The sequence below is a fragment of the Pecten maximus genome, chromosome 8 (assembly GCF_902652985.1).
Source record: "Pecten maximus chromosome 8, xPecMax1.1, whole genome shotgun sequence".
Taxonomy (NCBI): Eukaryota; Metazoa; Mollusca; class Bivalvia; order Pectinida; family Pectinidae; genus Pecten; species Pecten maximus.
The window spans coordinates 4,386,354-4,407,788 of NC_047022.1; the positions used below are offsets into that span (position 1 = coordinate 4,386,354).

Consider the following 21,435-nt stretch of genomic DNA (forward strand, 5'->3'; position numbering starts at 1 on the left):
CATAACTAAACATAAATATTTGCATAAGAAACACGATCTATTTACAGAAACAATTACCAGGATTTTTGTCACATTGGGTAATTGACCCTTCTCACGTGTGGTTGAATACAGAAATATAATACTTGGCGAGTCATAACTACGCACAAGAATCATAATCTATTTACAGAAACAATAAGAAATTGACTCTTTTCTCGTGTGGTTGAATACAAAAAATATATAACTTGGCGAGTCATTATATCACATATATATTTGCGTAAGAATCATGATCTTTTTACAGAAACGATTAGAAATCGACTCTTCTCACGTTTGGTTGAATGCAAAAATATAAACTTGGCGAGTCATACCAACATATGAATATATGAATAAAAACATCTATTTACAAAAACGGTTGACTCTTCTCCTACGAGTGGTTGAATACAAAAAATATAAACTTGGTGAGTCAAAACTACACATAAATACATGCATAAGAAACATAATTTATTTACAGATACAATAAGAAATTGACTCTTTTCTCGTGTGGTTGAATACAAAAAAATATAAAACATGGCGAGTCATTATTTCACATAAATATTTGCGTAAGAATCATGATCTATTTACAGAAACAATTACCAGGTTTTTTGTCACATTGGGTAATTTACCCTTCTCGCGTGTGGTTGAATACAAAAAATGTAAACATGGCGAGTATTAGCTACATAAAATTATGAACATAAGTAACATGATCTAGTTACAAAAAACAATTATCAAGTTTTTTTTGTCACACTGAGTAATTGACACTTCTCTCGTGTGGTTGAATACACACAAAAATATAAACTTGGCGAGTCATAGTTTCACTCAAATATTTGCATAAAAATATGGCTATTTACAGAAACAAATAGAAATTGACTCTTTACCTTATTGAATAATGTTAGTAAATCAAATCAAATTGTTTATTCTTATAATATACTAATTCATATAGACAATTACTGTTGTATTAATTATTTAAAGCCCTGTGAGCTGAATAACACCAATCAATTGCATGTACACATTCTCGTGTTGCTTTGATGTCATTTATAATCACTATACATGTGTCTCATATCTCATGTCTCACTTAAACACAATTTATTAATATATCACGAATCATAAACTTATTATATACATGTACCATTATATCAATATATCACTGATTATAAACTTATTATATACATGTACCATTATATCAATATATCACTGATTATAAGCTTATTATATACATGTAACGTTATATCAATATATCACTGATTATAAACTTATTATATACATGTACCATTATATCAATATATCACTGATTATAAGCTTATTATATACATGTACCATTATATCAATATATCACTGATTATAAGCTTATTATATACATGTACCATTATATCAACATATCACTGATTATAAGCTTATTATATACATGTACCATTATATCAACATATCACTGATTATAAACGTATTATATACATGTACCATTATATCAATATATCACTGATTATAAGCTTATTATATACATGTACCATTATATCAATATATCACTGATTATAAGCTTATTATATACATGTAACGTTATATCAATATATCACTGATTATAAACTTATTATATACATGTACCATTATATCAATATATCACTGATTATAAGCTTATTATATACATGTACCATTATATCAATATATCACTGATTATAAGCTTATTATATACATGTACCATTATATCAATATATCACTGATTATAAGCTTATTATATACATGTACCATTATATCAAGAACTACAACATCATGAAATAATGATATTGACATCACTGATCAACGTCATGGGTATGACTATGAATAAGATAAAGGTATTTTGTGAATTTCATTTTGAAATTGGTCAATATCGATTTCCCTTCAGTAACAGTTAATTAATTATAATGTTTAGAATATGAGTGTATATTTTAAGTTAATTTACTTCCATACACGGAATGTCTTGTGTTTTATTTCAATTCAGAATTTCCATCATACAGACTATACAGACTTTTGATAAAATCAGTTGTACATCTGTATAACATATAAAATCGGTTTTACCTTTAAAACATTTTACTGTTTTACATTTTCATGATGTTATTAGTTTATCTCATCATTTACTTCAATAACATAATAAATACAAAATATATACATGTTTAATCAGAAACAGTTATTTCAATACACCACGTTTTGATACTTCTTGCTAAAGACAATACAATATACATGTACATTTCTGGGGAATCATATAAAATGAGAAAATCTATTTTAAACCTGACTAGAATATATGTTATATTAGAAAATAACACCGTTTTTATAAATGGTGTACCAGGAAAATGTTAAACAATAATAATTATATACAGTTTTGCTGCACGATCCCAAAGTAATGTACACTATCAACACCTGAACACAGGTATCGGGCGTGTCTCTATATACAGGTTTACTGTATCGTCCAAAAGTAATGTACACTATCAACACCTGAACACAGGTATCGGGCGTGTCTTTATATACAGGTTTACTGTATCGTCCCACTGTAATGTACACTATCAACTCCTGAACACAGGTATCAAGTGTGTCTCTATATACAGGTTTACTGTATCGTCCTATTGTAATGTACACTATCAACTCCTGAACACAGGTATCGGGCGTGTCTCTATACACAGGTTAACTGTATTGTCCCATTGTAATGTACACTATCAACTCCTGAACACAGGTATCGGGCGTGTCTCTATATACAGGTTTACTGTATCGTTCCACTGTAATGTACACTATCAACTCCTGAACACAGATATCGGGCGTGTCTCTATATACAGGTTAACTGTATCGTCCTACTGTAATGTACACTATCAACTCCTGAACACAGGTATCAGGCGTGTCTCTATATACAGGTTTACTGTATCGTCCCATTGTAATGTACACTGTCAACTCCTGAACAAGGGTATCGGGCGTGTCTCTATATACAGGTTTACTGTATCGTTCCACTGTAATGTACACTATCAACTCCTGAACACAGGTATCGGGCATGTCTCTATATACAGGTTTACTGTATCGTCCCATTGTAATGTACACTATCAACTCCTGAACACAGGTATCGGGTGTGTCTCTATATACAGGTTAACTGTATCGTCCCATTGTAATGTACACTATCAACTCCTGAACACAGGTATCGGGTATGTCTCTATATGCAGGTTTACTGTATCGTCCCGTTGTAATGTACACTGTCAACTCCTGAACACAGGTATCGGGTATGTCTCTATATACAGGTTTACTGTATCGTCCCATTGTAATGTACACTATCAACTCCTGAACACAGGTATCGGGTATGTCTCTATATACAGGTTTACTGTATTGTCCCGTTGTAATGTACACTGTCAACTCCTGAACACAGGTATCGGGTATGTCTCTATATACAGGTTTACTGTACCGTCCCGTTGTAATGTACACTGTCAACCCCTCAACACGATATCTTGTATGTCTCTATATGCAACTTTAATGTAATATGCTTTGGAGTCATTGATCTCAGTTTTCCATGCTACACATATACTTATTACACCTGAAGAGCTTGCTCTCAAAGCATGTGAAAGTGCTTGTGATTTTCTGGTTTGTGTTTTGTATTATTACTACTATATATATATATAATATGGTAACGTTCATCGCTGCTATCACTCATGAAGCTTAATCACAGCATTTGAGCGTAGGATTATTATCAATCTTATCCATCAAATATTTCATCAGAACTTAATGTGACGGTATGGAAACGATAACGTATTTATTCAAGGTTTGTTTTTGTTTAACTTAACGTCCTATTAACAGACAGGGTCATTTAAAGACGTTCCAGATTTTCGAGGTGGAGGAAAGCCGGACCCAGGGTACCCGGAGAAAAAACACCGGCCTACAGCCAGTACATGACAACTGCCCCACTTAGGTTTCAAACTCGTAACCCAGAGGAGGGCTAGTGATAAAGTGTCGGGACACCTTAACCACGCGACCACCGCGGTCCCCATTTATTCAAAGCTACGCGTAATTGAAATGATGTTCCGGAAAATGAAACTGAACTTTCAAGTAAGAACACATTTCTGTTTGTCCATTTGCACGTGCTTTGTCCAATACAGTCATTCCTCTGCTATCTTTTAAATCTAAAATGAACCTATCTCTCTCTTTCTGATCCTTGCCCTTCAGAATTAGAGCTAGTACAGATTTAAAGCACTCTATCTGACCCGATTGTGTAATATAATGGAGACAGTGACTGCCACATTGACTTCGCTTGGATAACAACCATTGAAATTCACTGATCAAATACAGACACATCTCTGTTTTCCCTCTCTTACCGGCATGATGTAAAAATGTTTCTCCATTTTTGTCTATCAGAGTCTCCATGAATTTTTCCATTTCCGTTTTGTTCATATCGTTCAGAACGAAAGCAGCTATTGATTGAAAACACTCTACATTTCCGGATTCAGCGACCGAAATGAAGGCAATGCTGCTCACAGTCGGTCTTTTTTGGAAAGCAATCTAGGATATTCTCCGATTAAGTACAAGCAAATATCTTTGTTTCCTTTCAAACATGCATGATGTAAAACTGTCAAACCATTATTGTCTATTAGACTCTCCATGAATATTTCTTTGTCTGTTTCATTCATATCTTTTAGAGCTAAATCAGCTATTGATTGAAAACACTCTACATTTCCGGATTCAGCGACCAAATGAAGGCAATGCTGCTCACGATCGGTCTTTTTTGGAAAGCAATCTAGGATATTCTCCGATTAAGTATAAGCAAATATCTTTGTTTCCTGTCAAACATGCATGATGTAAAACTGTCCAACCATGACTGTCTGTTAGACTCTCCATGAATATTTCTTTGTCTGTTTCATTCATATCTTTTAGAGCTATATCAGCTATTGATTGAAAACACTCTACATTTCCGGATTCAGCGACGAAATGAAGGCAATGCAGCTCACGTCGGTCCTTTTTGGGAAGCAATCTAGGATATTCTCCGATTAAGTACAAGCACATATCTTTGTTTCCTTTCAAACATGCATGATGTAAAACTGTCAAACCATTATTGTCTATTAGACTCTCCATGAATATTTCTTTTTCTGATTCATTCATATCTTTTAGAGCTAAATCAGCTATTGATTGAAAACACTCTACATTTCCGGATTCAGCGACAAAATGAAGGCAATGCTGCTCACGTCGGTCTTTTTTGGAAAGCAATCTAGGATATTCTCCGATTAAGTACAAGCAAATATCTTTGTTTCCTTTCAAACATGCATGATGTAAAACTGTCCAACCATCATTGTCTAATAGACTCTCCATGAATATTTCTTTTTCTGATTCATTCATATCTTTTAGAGCTAAATCAGCTATTGATTGAAAACACTCTACATTTCCGGATTCAGCGACCAAATGAAGGCAATGCTGCTCACGTCGGTCTTTTTTGGAAAGCAATCTAGGATATTCTCCGATTAAGTACAAGCACATATCTTTGTTTCCTTTCAAACATGCAGATGTAAAACTGTCCAACCATTATTGTCTAATAGACTCTCCATGAATTTTCTTTTCTGTTTCATTCATATCTTTTAGAGCTAAATCAGCTATTGATTGAAAACACTCTACATTTCCGGATTCAGCGACCAAATGAAGGCAGTGACGATCGAATCGGTCTTTTTTGTAAAGCAATCTAGGATATTCTCCGATTAAGTACAAGCAATATCTTTGTTTCCTTTCAAACATGCATGATGTAAAACTGTCCAACCATCATTGTCTAATAGACTCTCCATGAATATTTCTTTTTCTGATTCATTCATATCTTTTAGAGCTAAATCAGCTATTGATTGAAAACACTCTACATTTCCGGATTCAGCGACCAAATGAAGGCAATGCTGCTCACGATCGAATCGGTCTTTTCTGTAAACCAATCTAGGATATTCTCCGATTAAGTACAAGCAAATATCTTTGTTTCCTTTCAAACATGCATGATGTAAAACTGTCCAACCATTATTGTCTATTAGACTCTCCATGAATATTTCTTTTTCTGTTTCATTCATATCTTTTAGAGCTAAATCAGCTATTGATTGAAAACACTCTACATTTCCGGATTCAGCGACCAAATGAAGGCAATGCTGCTCACTTCGGTCCTTTTTGGAAAGCAATCTAGGATATTCTCCGATTAAGTACAAGCACATATCTTTGTTCCCTTTCAAACATGCATGATGTAAAACTGTCCAACCATCATTGTCTAATAGACTCTCCATGAATATTTCTTTTTCTGATTCATTCATATCTTTTAGAGCTATATCAGCTATTGATTGAAAACACTCTACATTTCCGGATTCAGCGACCAAATGAAGGCAATGCTGCTCACCTCGGTCTTTTTGGAAAGCAATCTAGGATATTCTCCGATTAAGTACAAGCAAATATCTTTGTTTCCTTTCAAACATGCATGATGTAAAACTGTCCAACCATTATTGTCTATTAGAGTTTCCATGAAAATTTCTTTGTCTGTTTCATTAATATCTTTTTGAGCTAAATCAGCTATTGATTGAAAACACTCCACATTTCCAGATTCAGCGACCAAATGAAGGCAATGCTCCTCACATCGGTTTTTTTTGTAAAGCAATCTAGGATATTCTCCAATTATGTACAAGCAAATATCTTTGTTTCCTTTCAAACATGCATGATGTAAAACTGTCAAACCTTCATTGTCTATTAGACTCTCCATGAATATTCCTTTTTCTGTTTCATTCATATCTTTGAGAGCTAAATCAGCTATTGATTGAAAACACTCTACATTGCCGGATATTGCAATCAAATGAAGGCAATGCTGCTCACGTCGGTCTTTTTTGAAAAGCAATCTAGGATATTGTCCGATTAAGTACAAGCAGATATCTTTGTTTCCTTTCAAACCTGCATAATGTAAAACTGTCCCACCCTTATTGTCTATTAAACTCTCAATGAATTTTTCCATTTCTGTTTCATTCATATCTTTTAGAGCTAAATCAGCTATTGATTGAAAACACTCTACATTTCCGGATTAGCGACCAAATGAAGGCAATGCTGCTCACGTCGGTCTTTTTTGGAAAGCAATCTAGGATATTCTCCGATTAAGTACAAGCAATATCTTTGTTTCCTTTCAAACATGCATGATGTAAAACTGTCAAACCATCATTGTCTAATAGACTCTCCATGAATATTTCTTTTTCTGATTCATTCATATCTTTTAGAGCTAAATCAGCTATTGATTGAAAACACTCTACATTTCCGGATTCAGCGACCAAATGAAGGCAATGCTGCTCACGTCGGTCTTTTTTGGAAAGCAATCTAGGATATTCTCCGATTAAGTACAAGCACATATCTTTGTTCCCTTTCAAACATGCATGATGTAAAACTGTCCAACCATCATTGTCTAATAGACTCTCCATGAATATTTCTTTTTCTGATTCATTCATATCTTTTAGAGCTAAATCAGCTATTGATTGAAAACACTCTACATTTCCGGATTCAGCGACCAAATGAAGGCAATGCTGCTCACGTCGGTCCTTTTTGGAAAGCAATCTAGGATATTCTCCGATTAAGTACAAGCAAATATCTTTGTTTCCTTTCAAACATGCATGATGTAAAACTGTCCAACCATTATTGTCTAATAGACTCTCCATGAATATTTCTTTTTCTGTTTCATTCATATCTTTTAGAGCTAAATCAGCTATTGATTGAAAACACTCTACATTTCCGGATTCAGCGACCAAATGAAGGCAATGCTGCTCACGTCGGTCTTTTTTGTAAAGCAATCTAGGATATTCTCCGATTAAGTACAAGCAAATATCTTTGTTTCCTTTCAAACATGCATGATGTAAAACTGTCCAACCATAATTGTCTATTAGACTCTCCATGAATATTTCTTTGTCTGTTTTATTGATATCTTTTAGAGCTATATCAGCTATTGATTGAAAACACTCTACATTTCCGGATTCAGCGACCAAATGAAGGCAATGCTGCTCACGTCGGTCCTTTTTGGAAAGCAATCTAGGATATTCTCCGATTAAGTACAAGCACATATCTTTGTTTCCTTTCAAACATGCATGATGTAAAACTGTCCAACCATTATTGTCTAATTAGACTCTCCATGAATATTTCTTTTTCTGTTTCATTCATATCTTTTAGAGCTAAATCAGCTATTGATTGAAAACACTCTACATTTCCGGATTGCAGCGACCAAATGAAGGCAATGCTGCTCACGTCGGTCTTTTTGGAAAGCAATCTAGGATATTCTCCGATTAAGTACAAGCAAATATCTTTGTTTCCTTTCAAACATGCATGATGTAAAACTGTCCAACCATCATTGTCTAATAGACTCTCCATGAATATTTCTTTTCTGTTTCATTCATATCTTTTAGAGCTAAATCAGCTATTGATTGAAAACACTCTACATTTCCGGATTCAGCGACCAAATGAAGGCAATGCTGCTCACGTCGGTCTTTTTTGGAAAGCAATCTAGGATATTCTCCGATTAAGTACAAGCACATATCTTTGTTTCCTTTCAAACATGCATGATGTAAAACTGTCCAACCATTATTGTCTATTAGACTCTCCATGAATATTTCTTTTTCTGTTTCATTCATATCTTTTAGAGCTAAATCAGCTATTGATTGAAAACACTCTACATTTCCGGATTCAGCGACCAAATGAAGGCAATGCTGCTCACGTCGGTCTTTTTTGGAAAGCAATCTAGGATATTCTCCGATTAAGTACAAGCAAATATCTTTGTTTCCTTTCAAACATGCATGATGTAAAACTGTCCAACCATTATTGTCTATTAGACTCTCCATGAATATTTCTTTTTCTGTTTCATTCATATCTTTTAGAGCTAAATCAGCTATTGATTGAAAACACTCTACATTTCCGGATTCAGCGACCAAATGAAGGCAATGCTGCTCACGTCGGTCTTTTTTGGAAAGCAATCTAGGATATTCTCCGATTAAGTACAAGCAAATATCTTTGTTTCCTTTCAAACATGCATGATGTAAAACTGTCCAACCATTATTGTCTATTAGACTCTCCATGAATATTTCTTTTTCTGATTTCATTCATATCTTTTAGAGCTAAATCAGCTATTGATTGAAAACACTCTACATTTCCGGATTCAGCGACCAAATGAAGGCAATGCTGCTCACGTCGGTCTTTTTTGGAAAGCAATCTAGGATATTCTCCGATTAAGTACAAGCACATATCTTTGTTTCCTTTCAAACATGCATGATGTAAAACTGTCCAACCATTATTGTCTAATAGACTCTCCATGAATATTTCTTTTTCTGTTTCATTCATATCTTTTAGAGCTAAATCAGCTATTGATTGAAAACACTCTACATTTCCGGATATAGCGACCAAATGAAGGCAATGCTGCTCACGTCGGTCTTTTTTGTAAAGCAATCTAGGATATTCTCCGATTAAGTACAAGCAAATATCTTTGTTTCCTTTCAAACATGCATGATGTAAAACTGTCCAACCATCATTGTCTAATAGACTCTCCATGAATATTTCTTTTTCTGATTCATTCATATCTTTTAGAGCTAAATCAGCTATTGATTGAAAACACTCTACATTTCCGGATTCAGCGACCAAATGAAGGCAATGCTGCTCACGTCGGTCCTTTTTGGAAAGCAATCTAGGATATTCTCCGATTAAGTACAAGCAAATATCTTTGTTTCCTTTCAAACATGGCCGATGTAAAACTGTCAAACCATCATTGTCTAATAGACTCTCCATGAATATTTCTTTTTCTGATTCATTCATATCTTTTAGAGCTAAATCAGCTATTGATTGAAAACACTCTACATTTCCGGATTCAGCGACCAAATGAAGGCAATGCTGCTCACGTCGGTCTTTTTTGGAAAGCAATCTAGGATATTCTCCGATTAAGTACAAGCAAATATCTTTGTTCCCTTTCAAACATGCCTGATGTAAAACTGTCCAACCATCATTGTCTAATAGACTCTCCATGAATATTTCTTTTTCTGATTCATTCATATCTTTTAGAGCTAAATCAGCTATTGATTGAAAACACTCTACATTTCCGGATTCAGCGACCAAATGAAGGCAATGCTGCTCACGTCGGTCTTTTTTGGAAAGCAATCTAGGATATTCTCCGATTAAGTACAAGCACATATCTTTGTTTCCTTTCAAACATGCATGATGTAAAACTGTCCAACCATCATTGTCTATTAGACTCTCCATGAATATTTCTTTTTCTGATTCATTCATATCTTTTAGAGCTATATCAGCTATTGATTGAAAACACTCTACATTTCCGGATTAAGCGACCAAATGAAGGCAATGCTGCTCACGTCGGTCTTTTTTGGAAAGCAATCTAGGATATTCTCCGATTAAGTACAAGCACATATCTTTGTTTCCTTTCAAACATGCATGATGTAAAACTGTCCAACCATCATTGTCTAATAGACTCTCCATGAATATTTCTTTTTCTGATTCATTCATATCTTTTAGAGCTAAATCAGCTATTGATTGAAAACACTCTACATTTCCGGATATAGCGACCAAATGAAGGCAATGCTGCTCACGTCGGTCTTTTTTGTAAAGCAATCTAGGATATTCTCCGATTAAGTACAAGCACATATCTTTGTTTCCCTTTCAAACATGCCTGATGTAAAACTGTCCAACCATCATTGTCTAATAGACTCTCCATGAATTTTTCACTTTCCTCGTTGTTTTTACCCTGAATCATTAAAGGCAGCTGCTGATTTAAAACATTCTATTTTGCCACTCGATACTATGTAATGGAGACAGCTAATACCTTTGTGGTTTTTCTGAAAATACGGCGGACATATGGGTAATAGCTTTACACATAGTTCTTCATTTCCACACCTGCACATCCAATGTAAAATTGAGTCACCATCTTCATCTATCAGCGATTCCATCATTTCGTTCTGAAAAATACTCTTTATAACACTTTCAATGTCTTTTTCTGTAAGTATACCTAGTTTACAAGACATTGCTGTCGAAGACAGATCATTAACACTTGTTGGATTATTTTGTGTTAACAGATAGGGATATTGTTTCATCAGGTACACTATCATAATTCTTTGTTTTGATTGAAATGCCAGGTGTAAAACAGTGGAACCGTTTTGATTTGTTAATGCTTTGATTGACTGTTTTATTTCCTCGTTACTCTGACATTCCTGAATGAATAAGTTAGCTACTATTCGAAAACAGTCTATAGACTCTGTTTTGCAATTATGTGTAACAAATGGTCATTGTTGTTTTTGTCCCTGTGTGACAACAGGTCCGGGAATATCTCTAAAAGATGGCCACACATCTCGTGCTGTCCAACAACGCATGCCGCACATAAAATATCCCATTTTTCGCTGTCTGTGAGTTTTTTTAGTAATTTATCTAATATCTTCATTATTTCAATGTTTCCACCAAGTGCTGCACAGAAGCATGACGTACCATCAGGTTCAATGTTTTTGTGAAGGAGATAGGTCGAGCACTCAAAGCTTCCTTCTGAGAGTGCTACGTCTAATGCATACTTCATATGGTTTGTTAAGTCTAGTCTATCTAAACGTTTAGTGAAATGGCTAATCAGGTTAATCGAATTCATTTTAGCAGCGTAGATCAGAAAGCAACTTGGAGCGTATCCCCTCTTTTTCGCAATATCCATGAAAGGAATCAATCTGTTATCCGAATACATTAATGGTTCTCCTGTTTCCAATCTAATAAAATAGTCTTCTGCGGAATACTTCTCTGATTTGAGCCAATTGAAAAATCCAATGAGAAATTCTTCGTTATTCCATGATGACATCGAAGATACCGCAATGTAACTTGAGTGCTGCTTTGATTCAAGTTCTCGCACTATACGTTTGTAAGCGATTTTATAATTGTCCATCTCTATCACTACCTTATGTAGTATATCTTTACATTCACTTGTTGCTACATAATGCAAACAACTACTTGGGCAGTTATCAAGGAAACCTCTTGGTGTTTTCTTCCCATAGAGGATAGCAATAACGTCTTGTATCGAGTCATGGAAGAATTTATAGATACCTTTCTCTTTACGCACAAATGAATCACATAAAACATCAAGGCCTTCCTGTAGACACGGTAGTTGTGTTGCAATGTCTGCGGTTATATGCTTTGAATCAGGAAAGACATGAGAAGAGACATTGAACGCACGTGTTATCCCTTCTTTGTCGAAACATACACTTTCAAAATCCAGCAAATTTGTTGAGACAGGTTCTCGAGATAACAAAATGTATATCAGCGCTGTTTGTTTTGCTCTGTTAAACTTTTCCGTGATAACTGATCTAATACTTTGCAATGGTTTTCTAAAATACTCAACTCTTTCTGGATGCAAATCTGGCGTTTTTCTGAATATACGGCAACATTCAGGAAATCCGATCGGTGGAGAAACGGCAGTGATTTGATTGATCTCAATTTCTGAAAATGGTTTGAAATTATCTATCGTCTGTGTATATGTCGTGAGAAGGGTTTCCCTTTCCTCCCGTAAAATGTATTCAGGCGAGCTGAGATCAATGACATGCCCATCATCAAACAGTGAGAGACAATCGAACTTAGATTTGTACTCGTTATATATGTCATTTCTTAATGTAATGATCAAATGATTTGCTGATTCCTTCCCGACTACGATTGAATTGAGCATTTCGCCATGCTGTTTCCACCATGTCAAATCTTGTGATACCTCAGAACTATAACCTAACAGGTCATCCAATAAAATGGAAAGATTTGCATTAGCTGAAATGACCTTATCCCAGCGCTGAAGGCTTGGGAGGCGTAAGGGTTTCTTGCAGTTAAATGCGTGTATTTGCGCTGGAGAATGAAGCCAATCTAAAAGTTCAGTAGCTAAACGTGTTTTTCCTGACCCGGAGTCTCCCCTTATAACCACAAACCTTTTCTCTTTGATTTTCTCTTTGGCACAGTCAAAGGCCTTCGTCGTTACGAACTGAAATGTACTTCGTTGTTCCTGTACCCAGTTCTCTGTTTGACCTGAAAATATAAATGAATATCCTGTTGATCTTGATTTAGTTTTGTATGATAGCATTGAACTTAAAACCATTATTTGTTAATTATCGAATACCAACTATGCCGCATAAAAAAAAAGAAAAAAAAAAAGTTCAACACAGTGATGTATTTCTCCTATATACAACGATACAGTTTCCTATTGTAAAACTTTTTTTTTTTTTTAAATTTTTTTTAAATTTTTTTTTCAGCACTAACATTTATTGACCCAGACATGTAAACATAAGAAGGCTGCCAAGATTGGGGCCTTGGGGTCAGCCTTCAATATATAAATCATGTCCCCACAAAGGGGGGCTCTCGCTCGCCACGAGAATATCTACATCCCATCTAATGAAAGTTTTACAAATTATCACACACACACACATACTCACACACACATAGACCTACTCTCACACAAATCATTTTCATCATTTTGACAACAGAATAGTGAACTTTCACTCTAAACAACGTATCAACATTTCATAATTGCGTTACAGTAGATTATAGCCCTAAACAAGGTCCATGTGTGCATCCTCGCCACTGCAACCACTCACTCTCATTGTTATCGCTCTCATTGTAGTCACTCACTCTTTGTCATCACTCTCATTGTTATCACTCTCATTGTAGTCACTCACTCTTTGTCATCACTCTCATTGTAATCACTCATTCTTTGTCATCACTCATTGTTATCACTCACATTGTAGTCACTCACTCTTTGTCATCACTCTCACTACAATCACTCACTCTGTCATTACTCTCATTGTTATCACTCTCATAGTAATCATTCACTCTTTGTCATCACCTCACTACAATCACTCACTCTGTCATTACTCTCATTGTTATCACTCTCATTGTAATCACTCACTCTTCGTCATCACTCTCATTGTTATCACTCTCATTGCAATCACTCACTCTTTGTCATCACTTTGATTGTTATCACTCTCATTGTAATCACTCACTCTTTGTCATCACTCTCATAGTAATCACTCACTCTTTGTCATTACTCTCATTGTTATCACTCTCATTGTTATCCCTCATTCTTTGTCATCACTCTCACTACAATCACTCACTCTGTCATTACTCTCATTGTTATCACTCTCATTGTAATCATTCACTCTTTGTCATCACCTCACTACAATCACTCACTCTGTCATTACTCTCATTGTTATCACTCTCATTGTAATCACTCCCTCATCGTTATCACTCTCATAGTAATCACTCTCTCTTTGTCATCACTCTCATAGTAATCACTCACTCTTTGTCATCACTCTCATTGTTATCACTCTCATTGTAATCACTCACTCTTTGTCATCACTCTCATTATAATCACTCACTCTTTGTCATCACTCTCTTTATCATCACTCTCATTGTTATCACTCTCATTGTTATCACTCATTCTTTGTCATCACTCTCATAATAATCACTCACTCTTTGTCATCACCTCACTATAATCACTCACTCTTTGTCATCACTCATTATAATCACTCACTCTTTGTCATCACTCTCATTATAATCACTCACTCTTTGTCATCACTCTCATTGTTATCATTCTCATTATAATCACTCACTCTTTGTCATCACTCTCATTATAATCACTCACTCTTTGTCATCACTCTCATTATAATCACTCACTCTTTGTCATCACTCTCATTATAATCACTCACTCTTTGTCCTCACTCTCGTTGTAATCACTCACTCTTTGTCATCACTCTCATGTTATCACTCTCGTTGTAATCACTCACTCTTTGCCATCACTTACTATCCTTCACTCTCATTGTGATCACTCTGTGAATGATATGTGTATGGCAGCTGCAGATGAAGCGGGCGAGAACCTCCCAAATGCCCAACCGATCACTGGACAACCCCAACAGTGGAGTCAATAGTGATTTATACATGTACAATGATTCGAAAAGGAGAATGAACTTACTTTTCGTTAAACAGAGCGTTTTACATTTTTTCTCTGTTTTTTCTTATTAGGAGTCAAAAATATTCAAAGATTGTTCAAGGATACCCCATTTATTCCAGAAGTGCTGTAGAGATCTGTTTTTCCTTCTAATGTGTTTCTCTAATTTCATAGTTTTGGTAAAACTAAATTTACATATTCTAAAATTTGGAATGGAGTCATTCATGCGACAATAATATATATGATGTTTTATTAGAATTAATAGATGGTTTAATAGCTTTCCAAACCTAGGATTTCCCAGAATGATATATGGCTGTATATAATCTCTGTACATAGTGGCAATGAACAAAAATATGTTCCAACGTTTCTAATTCCCTATCATAAAATGTACAGAGTCCTTTTGTAGATAATTTCATTTTCACTAACAAATCATTTGTTGGAAGAATCCTATGATTAATCTTATACTGAAAAGTTTGCAATTTTGTTTCCATTGAACAGTTAAATGTATTGGCATATACATCACACCAATTAAAATTATCATCCATTTCTATAAAAGATTTCCATTTCTCTTGACTGTTTATAGGTTTTTTTTACAACCTGTTGAACAAATTTCTAGTAAATTAACTTGCAGTCAGTTTTACTCAAAATAACTGATACAATATCTTCTTTTCTAGAGGGTTATTTAATAAAACATGTCATCCTTCAGTGTGTGACGCTTCAATAATCCAATAGGTGAGTGTATGTCTATCATATCATCGATTTATTTAGCCGAATCAGAAGTATTCTGTATTATTAAAATTGATTATGTATTAAAAACTTTTGCAGCCAATTAATTATTGCTGTTATGACTTTATGGCACACTGTAATTTTCTTAACACTAAACAGACCAGAACGCATTAGGTAGACCATCCGGACAATCTTATACGATTAAGAGACGCTAGTTAAACAATATAAAGCTAGTTTTCGTTCATGTGTTTTGAAAATTCTATTGCTTAAAGGAAAGACAAATTTAGCCGACGAAATACAGAAACATATGTATTGATACTTACTGATAATGTTTCGTTGCTCCGTCTGATCAATATTTTCCCTTTCTAAAATGAAATAAATATAAAGTATTTTAGTCGGAACTCATTGTAGTGGTTATAAAAAGGTATAACTACCGATCTGTTTCAAGCACAAAACGGAAAAACGTTTTGACAAAAAAAAAAAAAAAAAAAAAGTTGAAAATCATATTAATGTACACATATTAGAAAGCCCCGATGTATCATTCACTCACTTTTGATAGATGACATTATCATTTCCTCGTGTTGTTTCATTCTCTGTTCATATCCATCATATAAATCCTGCATTGTTTTTTCTTTTTCTTTTAACCAATCCTGGTAATTATGGTCGAAATTCTTTCCTTGGTCACACGCATGAGTAGATTTACCACGATCTGGAACTGAAACAATAAACGTTTGATAATACTTAATGCATTAATTCACAAACACAGTTTCAGAACATGTAAGTTATAGTTGTATATATAGTTGAAGAAAATTTCATGGGCTTCTTTCTCTGAAATAATCAAACGAAATTCCTCAAAAATACAATTAATGATTATTCGTGGTACTGCTTCATCATGATGATATCATTGTTATTATTTGCCTTCAGGATTCAGCTATTCCATAAAAACACCAGTTTGGTAATCACCTTCCATTTGCTGTGATATTTTTTCAACTATGCTCTCCTCAGCCTCCGCTATTGCCTTCCTCAACTGAGATTCGCTTTGATGCACTACTTCACGTATCTCTCGATTTAAGTCTTCAATAGCCTCGGAGCAATTTTCAGCTGAAATCAGGTGTGATATTGTTTGAATGAGTTCCATATATATACCAATCCGAATCTCCTATGAGAAAACTATATGATACAGCGAAAACCAATAAATATGAATTTAGACGACCGAAGAATACCCATATGCTTTTATATATTTCCACATAACGTATCAATTTGTTGCTTTCACTGATGCAGGCTAGTCAAGTTTCGAATTGTAGGGTCTTCGATTTTTTTATTCTGCTTATAGGAAGCCTATTCTAATCCAAAATAAGAAAAAGTTTTCTTCACCTTCAGCATCTTTTACAGTTCAATATCCTTAATCATTAGTCGATTGGGAATGAAGCTGCTTTAAAAGTTATTTGTTTTTCAAATGATATTTACATCTATCTTGGTATTAAAAAACAGGAAAAATCGGATGCCCATATTCCAAAATCAATAAATATGCATTAATACTACTCATTCCATAAACAACTGGGCACTGGATACTATGTATCATTGTTATTTTGAAACCTTGAAAACCGAAAATATTCGCGACAGAAATATACTTGAATCATGTGACAGGCAGACTGAATATATTTTATTCTATTAAAAAATCCGAAACCCGATCCTAATTGTCCAGTAGATACTATTATAAAGGTTCCGCTTGACTGTCTGATGAGGACGTAATTTGTTTAAAAGCACAAAAAAGACGTACGTTTTGTGCTTCACAGAGAGTCCATATATTTAGGTTGTACTTGATCACATTGCAGGTCAGTGACTCTCAGGAGTATAACTTTATAATGCAGACATGTCTGTTTTCTGTTTGACGTCCAATTTCAAACGGAAAATTCGATGTTATTCAATGATAACATCTTCAAATATAAATTTGCTATTAGACACAGTGAATGGCTAATACTTAAAGTGTACCCTGAACGACAAATTTTATTTAAATATGTTATTGGTATTGATTAATAAACCAGAATGCAGAAAACCGCATCAAAATCGGCCGACCCATTACCGAATAATTTCGATTTTTCTCGAAAACACACCTAAAGCCCAAAGCCGAATACCTCGTTTTGGTGACCTCTGACCTGTGACGTCACAGGTTGAACACGATCGGAGCCGCCATATATATAGAAATATATAGAAACAAACGTGAACACGTGCCTGTAGTTAATGCGAATAAGTAAACAAAATTGAAAGTGCTGAATAAACTCTGTTATATTTGTGAATTAGCTAATAAGTGCTACCGAAACCAGGGACATATAATTTTCTTTTTAAACGGGCCATATATAACATGTAACATCTTACTAATTTTCTATTATAACGGGCCAAATACAACGTGTATCATCTTATTTATTTTCTATTATAACAGGTCGTAAATAACATGTATATTTAGATTTTTTTTTTATTTTAACGGGTCGTTGTAACATGTATGACATTTGAATACCTGGCCGTTTATAACGACTTACATCATATAGCCTTTATACAAATGTACAAGTATTGCTTTCGGTTATAATACTTCTATAGTAATATAAGTTTAAAATGCAATTCATACAACATGTGAAATAAATGCTAATCATTTTGATTTTTTTATTAGCCAAAACAGCAATGATACCGTTAGTTGTGATATTTGGGTAATTGTCCGCAATTGATAAAACGTGTCCATGAAAGATAAAGTAAAATTTCAGCATCATGGGTATATATATATATATGAATGAGGTAACTTTGGTTAATTATTCTATAGACAAACCTTTGAGATACGAATATTTTCGTTTGTAAGGAAAACGAAACTCACTGAATTCCAAAAATAATGAGTTTGATTTCAACAACTTGAAAATGTATTCCCTAAAGTAAAAACGCAATTTTTAATAGAATTCAAGCTCAATTTATGTACATCCTGTAAAAACATGTCTTCGGAACTTTTATGAATGCACAGAAACCAAACGCGTGAACTTGCAAGAAATTACCGGCGATTAGAACACCACAAATCACAGACACCTGGGTGCAGTGACAGGTGTGACAAGCTTGTGGACCGTAATTTCACACCTGGTAATTGTTTAGCGGTATACTAACCCATTCAAACTTGAGAATTCGTAATTCTCCGAACATATGTTTATACATCTGTTAAAGTCTTTTTTTAAGTGAAGATATGACTTGCGACACGAATGGAAAGCAAAACCACAAGGATCTGGATCACTTCATAATAATGACACAATTAAAAAAATAATAGCAAAAAAATACCTAAAATTTGAAAAGAAATCATACACGAAAATCATTGCGTGTTTATAAGTTTTCGTATTAATTATGATTAGTCACAATGAAATGAATTTTTTTTTTTTCATAAAAAATCGAGATAAAATGATGGTTTAAATAAGTACCTATGCTTTATACCTGTACGGAAAGTATCAATTATATTATAAATGTTGCGAATCACGTTTATATAATTTCACTGAAAACGATCGTACAATTGTATATAAATTATATCTTTCTCAAACATTTAATCGTCCTTAATCCCTGAGACCATGGCATGTAAAACAAGGGATAAAATCTGTATATGTAGAAGTTTGTTGTAGACTTCAACACTGGTATTCATACGGGAGAGATATTTAGTCTATTGTAGATCATGATGTTTATAATATATTACTTTCTAAATTAAGTGTCCTTCATGACAAGAAGCGGGTTTTGTATAGAATATAACGCGTGGATTTACTGTACGTGTGTTCGTCTTTCTCACAAACCAGAGTATCCAGAACTGTTGTATTGTTGGTATGTTTATTTATATATCAATTTGCGAATGAAATGGCACATTATTTCATTTTAAAATGTTGATGCTGTGTAAACACATAACTAATATACATTTATTAGTGATTGACCGATTATTACACCAGTCTGTGTTAACAAGATTTCAGATTTCAGTTTTTTTTAAACTCAAACTTATATTGTTGGATTCCGACTTCTTGTCGGCAATATTCGCCAAATTCAACAACCTCAAATCTCATGTCCAGATCGGATTCAGACATGTTTGTGCTGCTACTGTTCACACTGTCCTTTATGCTACTGGCCACAATAACAGTCATTCCGTTCAACCTGTGGCGTCATAGACTGAAGAGTTCCAAATCAGCGTGTCTGACCGATACGCTGATTAGCAGTAGATCGACAGGTGCAAATCGCGTACTTCGATGTGCGATATCTCGGCACTCGGCCAACCGATTTTGATGCGGTTTGCGACATTCTTCTTTGTTGGTTAAAAAGAAATACATATTTGATTATCGTTTTTCGTTCAGGGTACACTTTAAAGATGCTACACCTCCGACAGAGTGTAAACAATTGTTAGACAATGAATGGCATTTAATCCAAACATGATGGACTAATATCACGTCAAAAATTGTCGCAATGAAGCCAAGAATATTTGTATATCTTTTAAATATCTCTGCAACATTATGATCTACTTTGCATACACTTGACCTTGAACGGAGTGCATTCTCGAAGATATTTACATGCAGAAGAAAACAAACACGATGGACTTTTTTCAATAAGATTCAGCTGGGGCAACTATATATTGCCTATCATAACTACAAATTTTAACTGCCGAGGTTTTAATGCAAACAGAAAATAAAAAATTAAATAAATAAAAAAAAATATTATGCAACATTGAGATGTCTCGAAGAGTCACTTACTGATATTGTACACGACTTTAGACTTGTCTCCGACCAGCATTGGACCGTCACCTTTTGAAGTTATACAGAGTTTCGAACGATTCTGTACCTGAATGACTTCATTTTGATGCGGCATTAGAGCTCCTGGAAAGCAATCATGACGATATCCTAATCTAGTTTAACATAATTATTGTTTGTTGCTCGTCTTAGTTCCATGTCATCTTTGTCAAGAATCATGAAAAGTGAGTCTAGCACACGTTACTGAGAATATACTACTTATATACTGTGATACAGTTGTTATTCCACGTCATTGAAATCCTTAGTGTCTAAAAAGAATCAGATAAACAGCAAAATGATAACCATTACTATGACGACACAATATTGATTGATGACACCATACGGTGTTATTATACGATTAACCACGTAGATAGCTATGTAGTCCTAACGTCATGCGTGTGTTAAGAACAGTCTATGTGAATTCGTACCTTATCCCAATTCTTAAACATGATATATGACCTTAGAGAATACTTACCTTCTTCGATTTGGTAAATTCTTACCTTGTCCGCCCTCAAATGCCTCTATGGTATTTGATGTCGTTCGTCCAGCTGTTGTGTTAGTTTTATATTGCTGTTGTTTACTGGAGGGGATGTCACGGCAATCCAAAGTTTCGATGGCATCACGTTTACGTTTTTGCCCTTGGAAATAATTTCATTATTTATTGTTTTGATGGTAAAAGAGTAAAAGAAAAAATTCGTAGTTCAATGAAATATGCTCATATGGAAAGACTATCCAACTGGAAATACTTACTGAAATTGTATAAAACTGAAGAATGTTTGCCAACAAGAGTTGGGCGATCACCTATCGAAGTTAAGACAATGATCTAATGTCGTGATAACAGTGTTCAAGCTAGGTTATTTTTTACGATGTCCAACCTCTGCAACATGAGTGTAGTCTTGGTGAATTCTTACCTTGTCGGACTTCTGAAACTGCCGAATCGTCATAGGCATTTTTAACATTTGTATCTTCTGTCCGACCAAAATCTAAGGGGGTTTTCAC

General features: G+C 34.5%; 2 protein-coding genes across 2 annotated transcripts; both read right to left on the bottom strand.

Annotated features, from left to right (window-relative positions):
• Positions 1-9,033: 9,033 nt before the first annotated feature.
• Positions 9,034-10,254, bottom strand: LOC117332899 (serine/threonine-protein phosphatase 6 regulatory ankyrin repeat subunit B-like). Its single transcript, XM_033891963.1, has one exon. It carries the CDS (start codon positions 10,252-10,254, stop codon positions 9,034-9,036), a length of 1,221 nt encoding a protein of 406 aa, XP_033747854.1.
• A 970-nt stretch (positions 10,255-11,224) lies between these two features.
• On the bottom strand, positions 11,225-20,515 carry LOC117332900. The gene is made up of 5 exons (XM_033891964.1): positions 20,401-20,515; positions 16,619-16,756; positions 16,206-16,370; positions 15,979-16,020; positions 11,225-13,014 (listed from the first exon to the last, which is right to left on the bottom strand). Exons 1-5 carry the CDS (start codon positions 20,513-20,515, stop codon positions 11,225-11,227), a joined length of 2,250 nt encoding a protein of 749 aa, XP_033747855.1.
• Between the last annotated feature and the right edge of the window lie 920 nt (positions 20,516-21,435).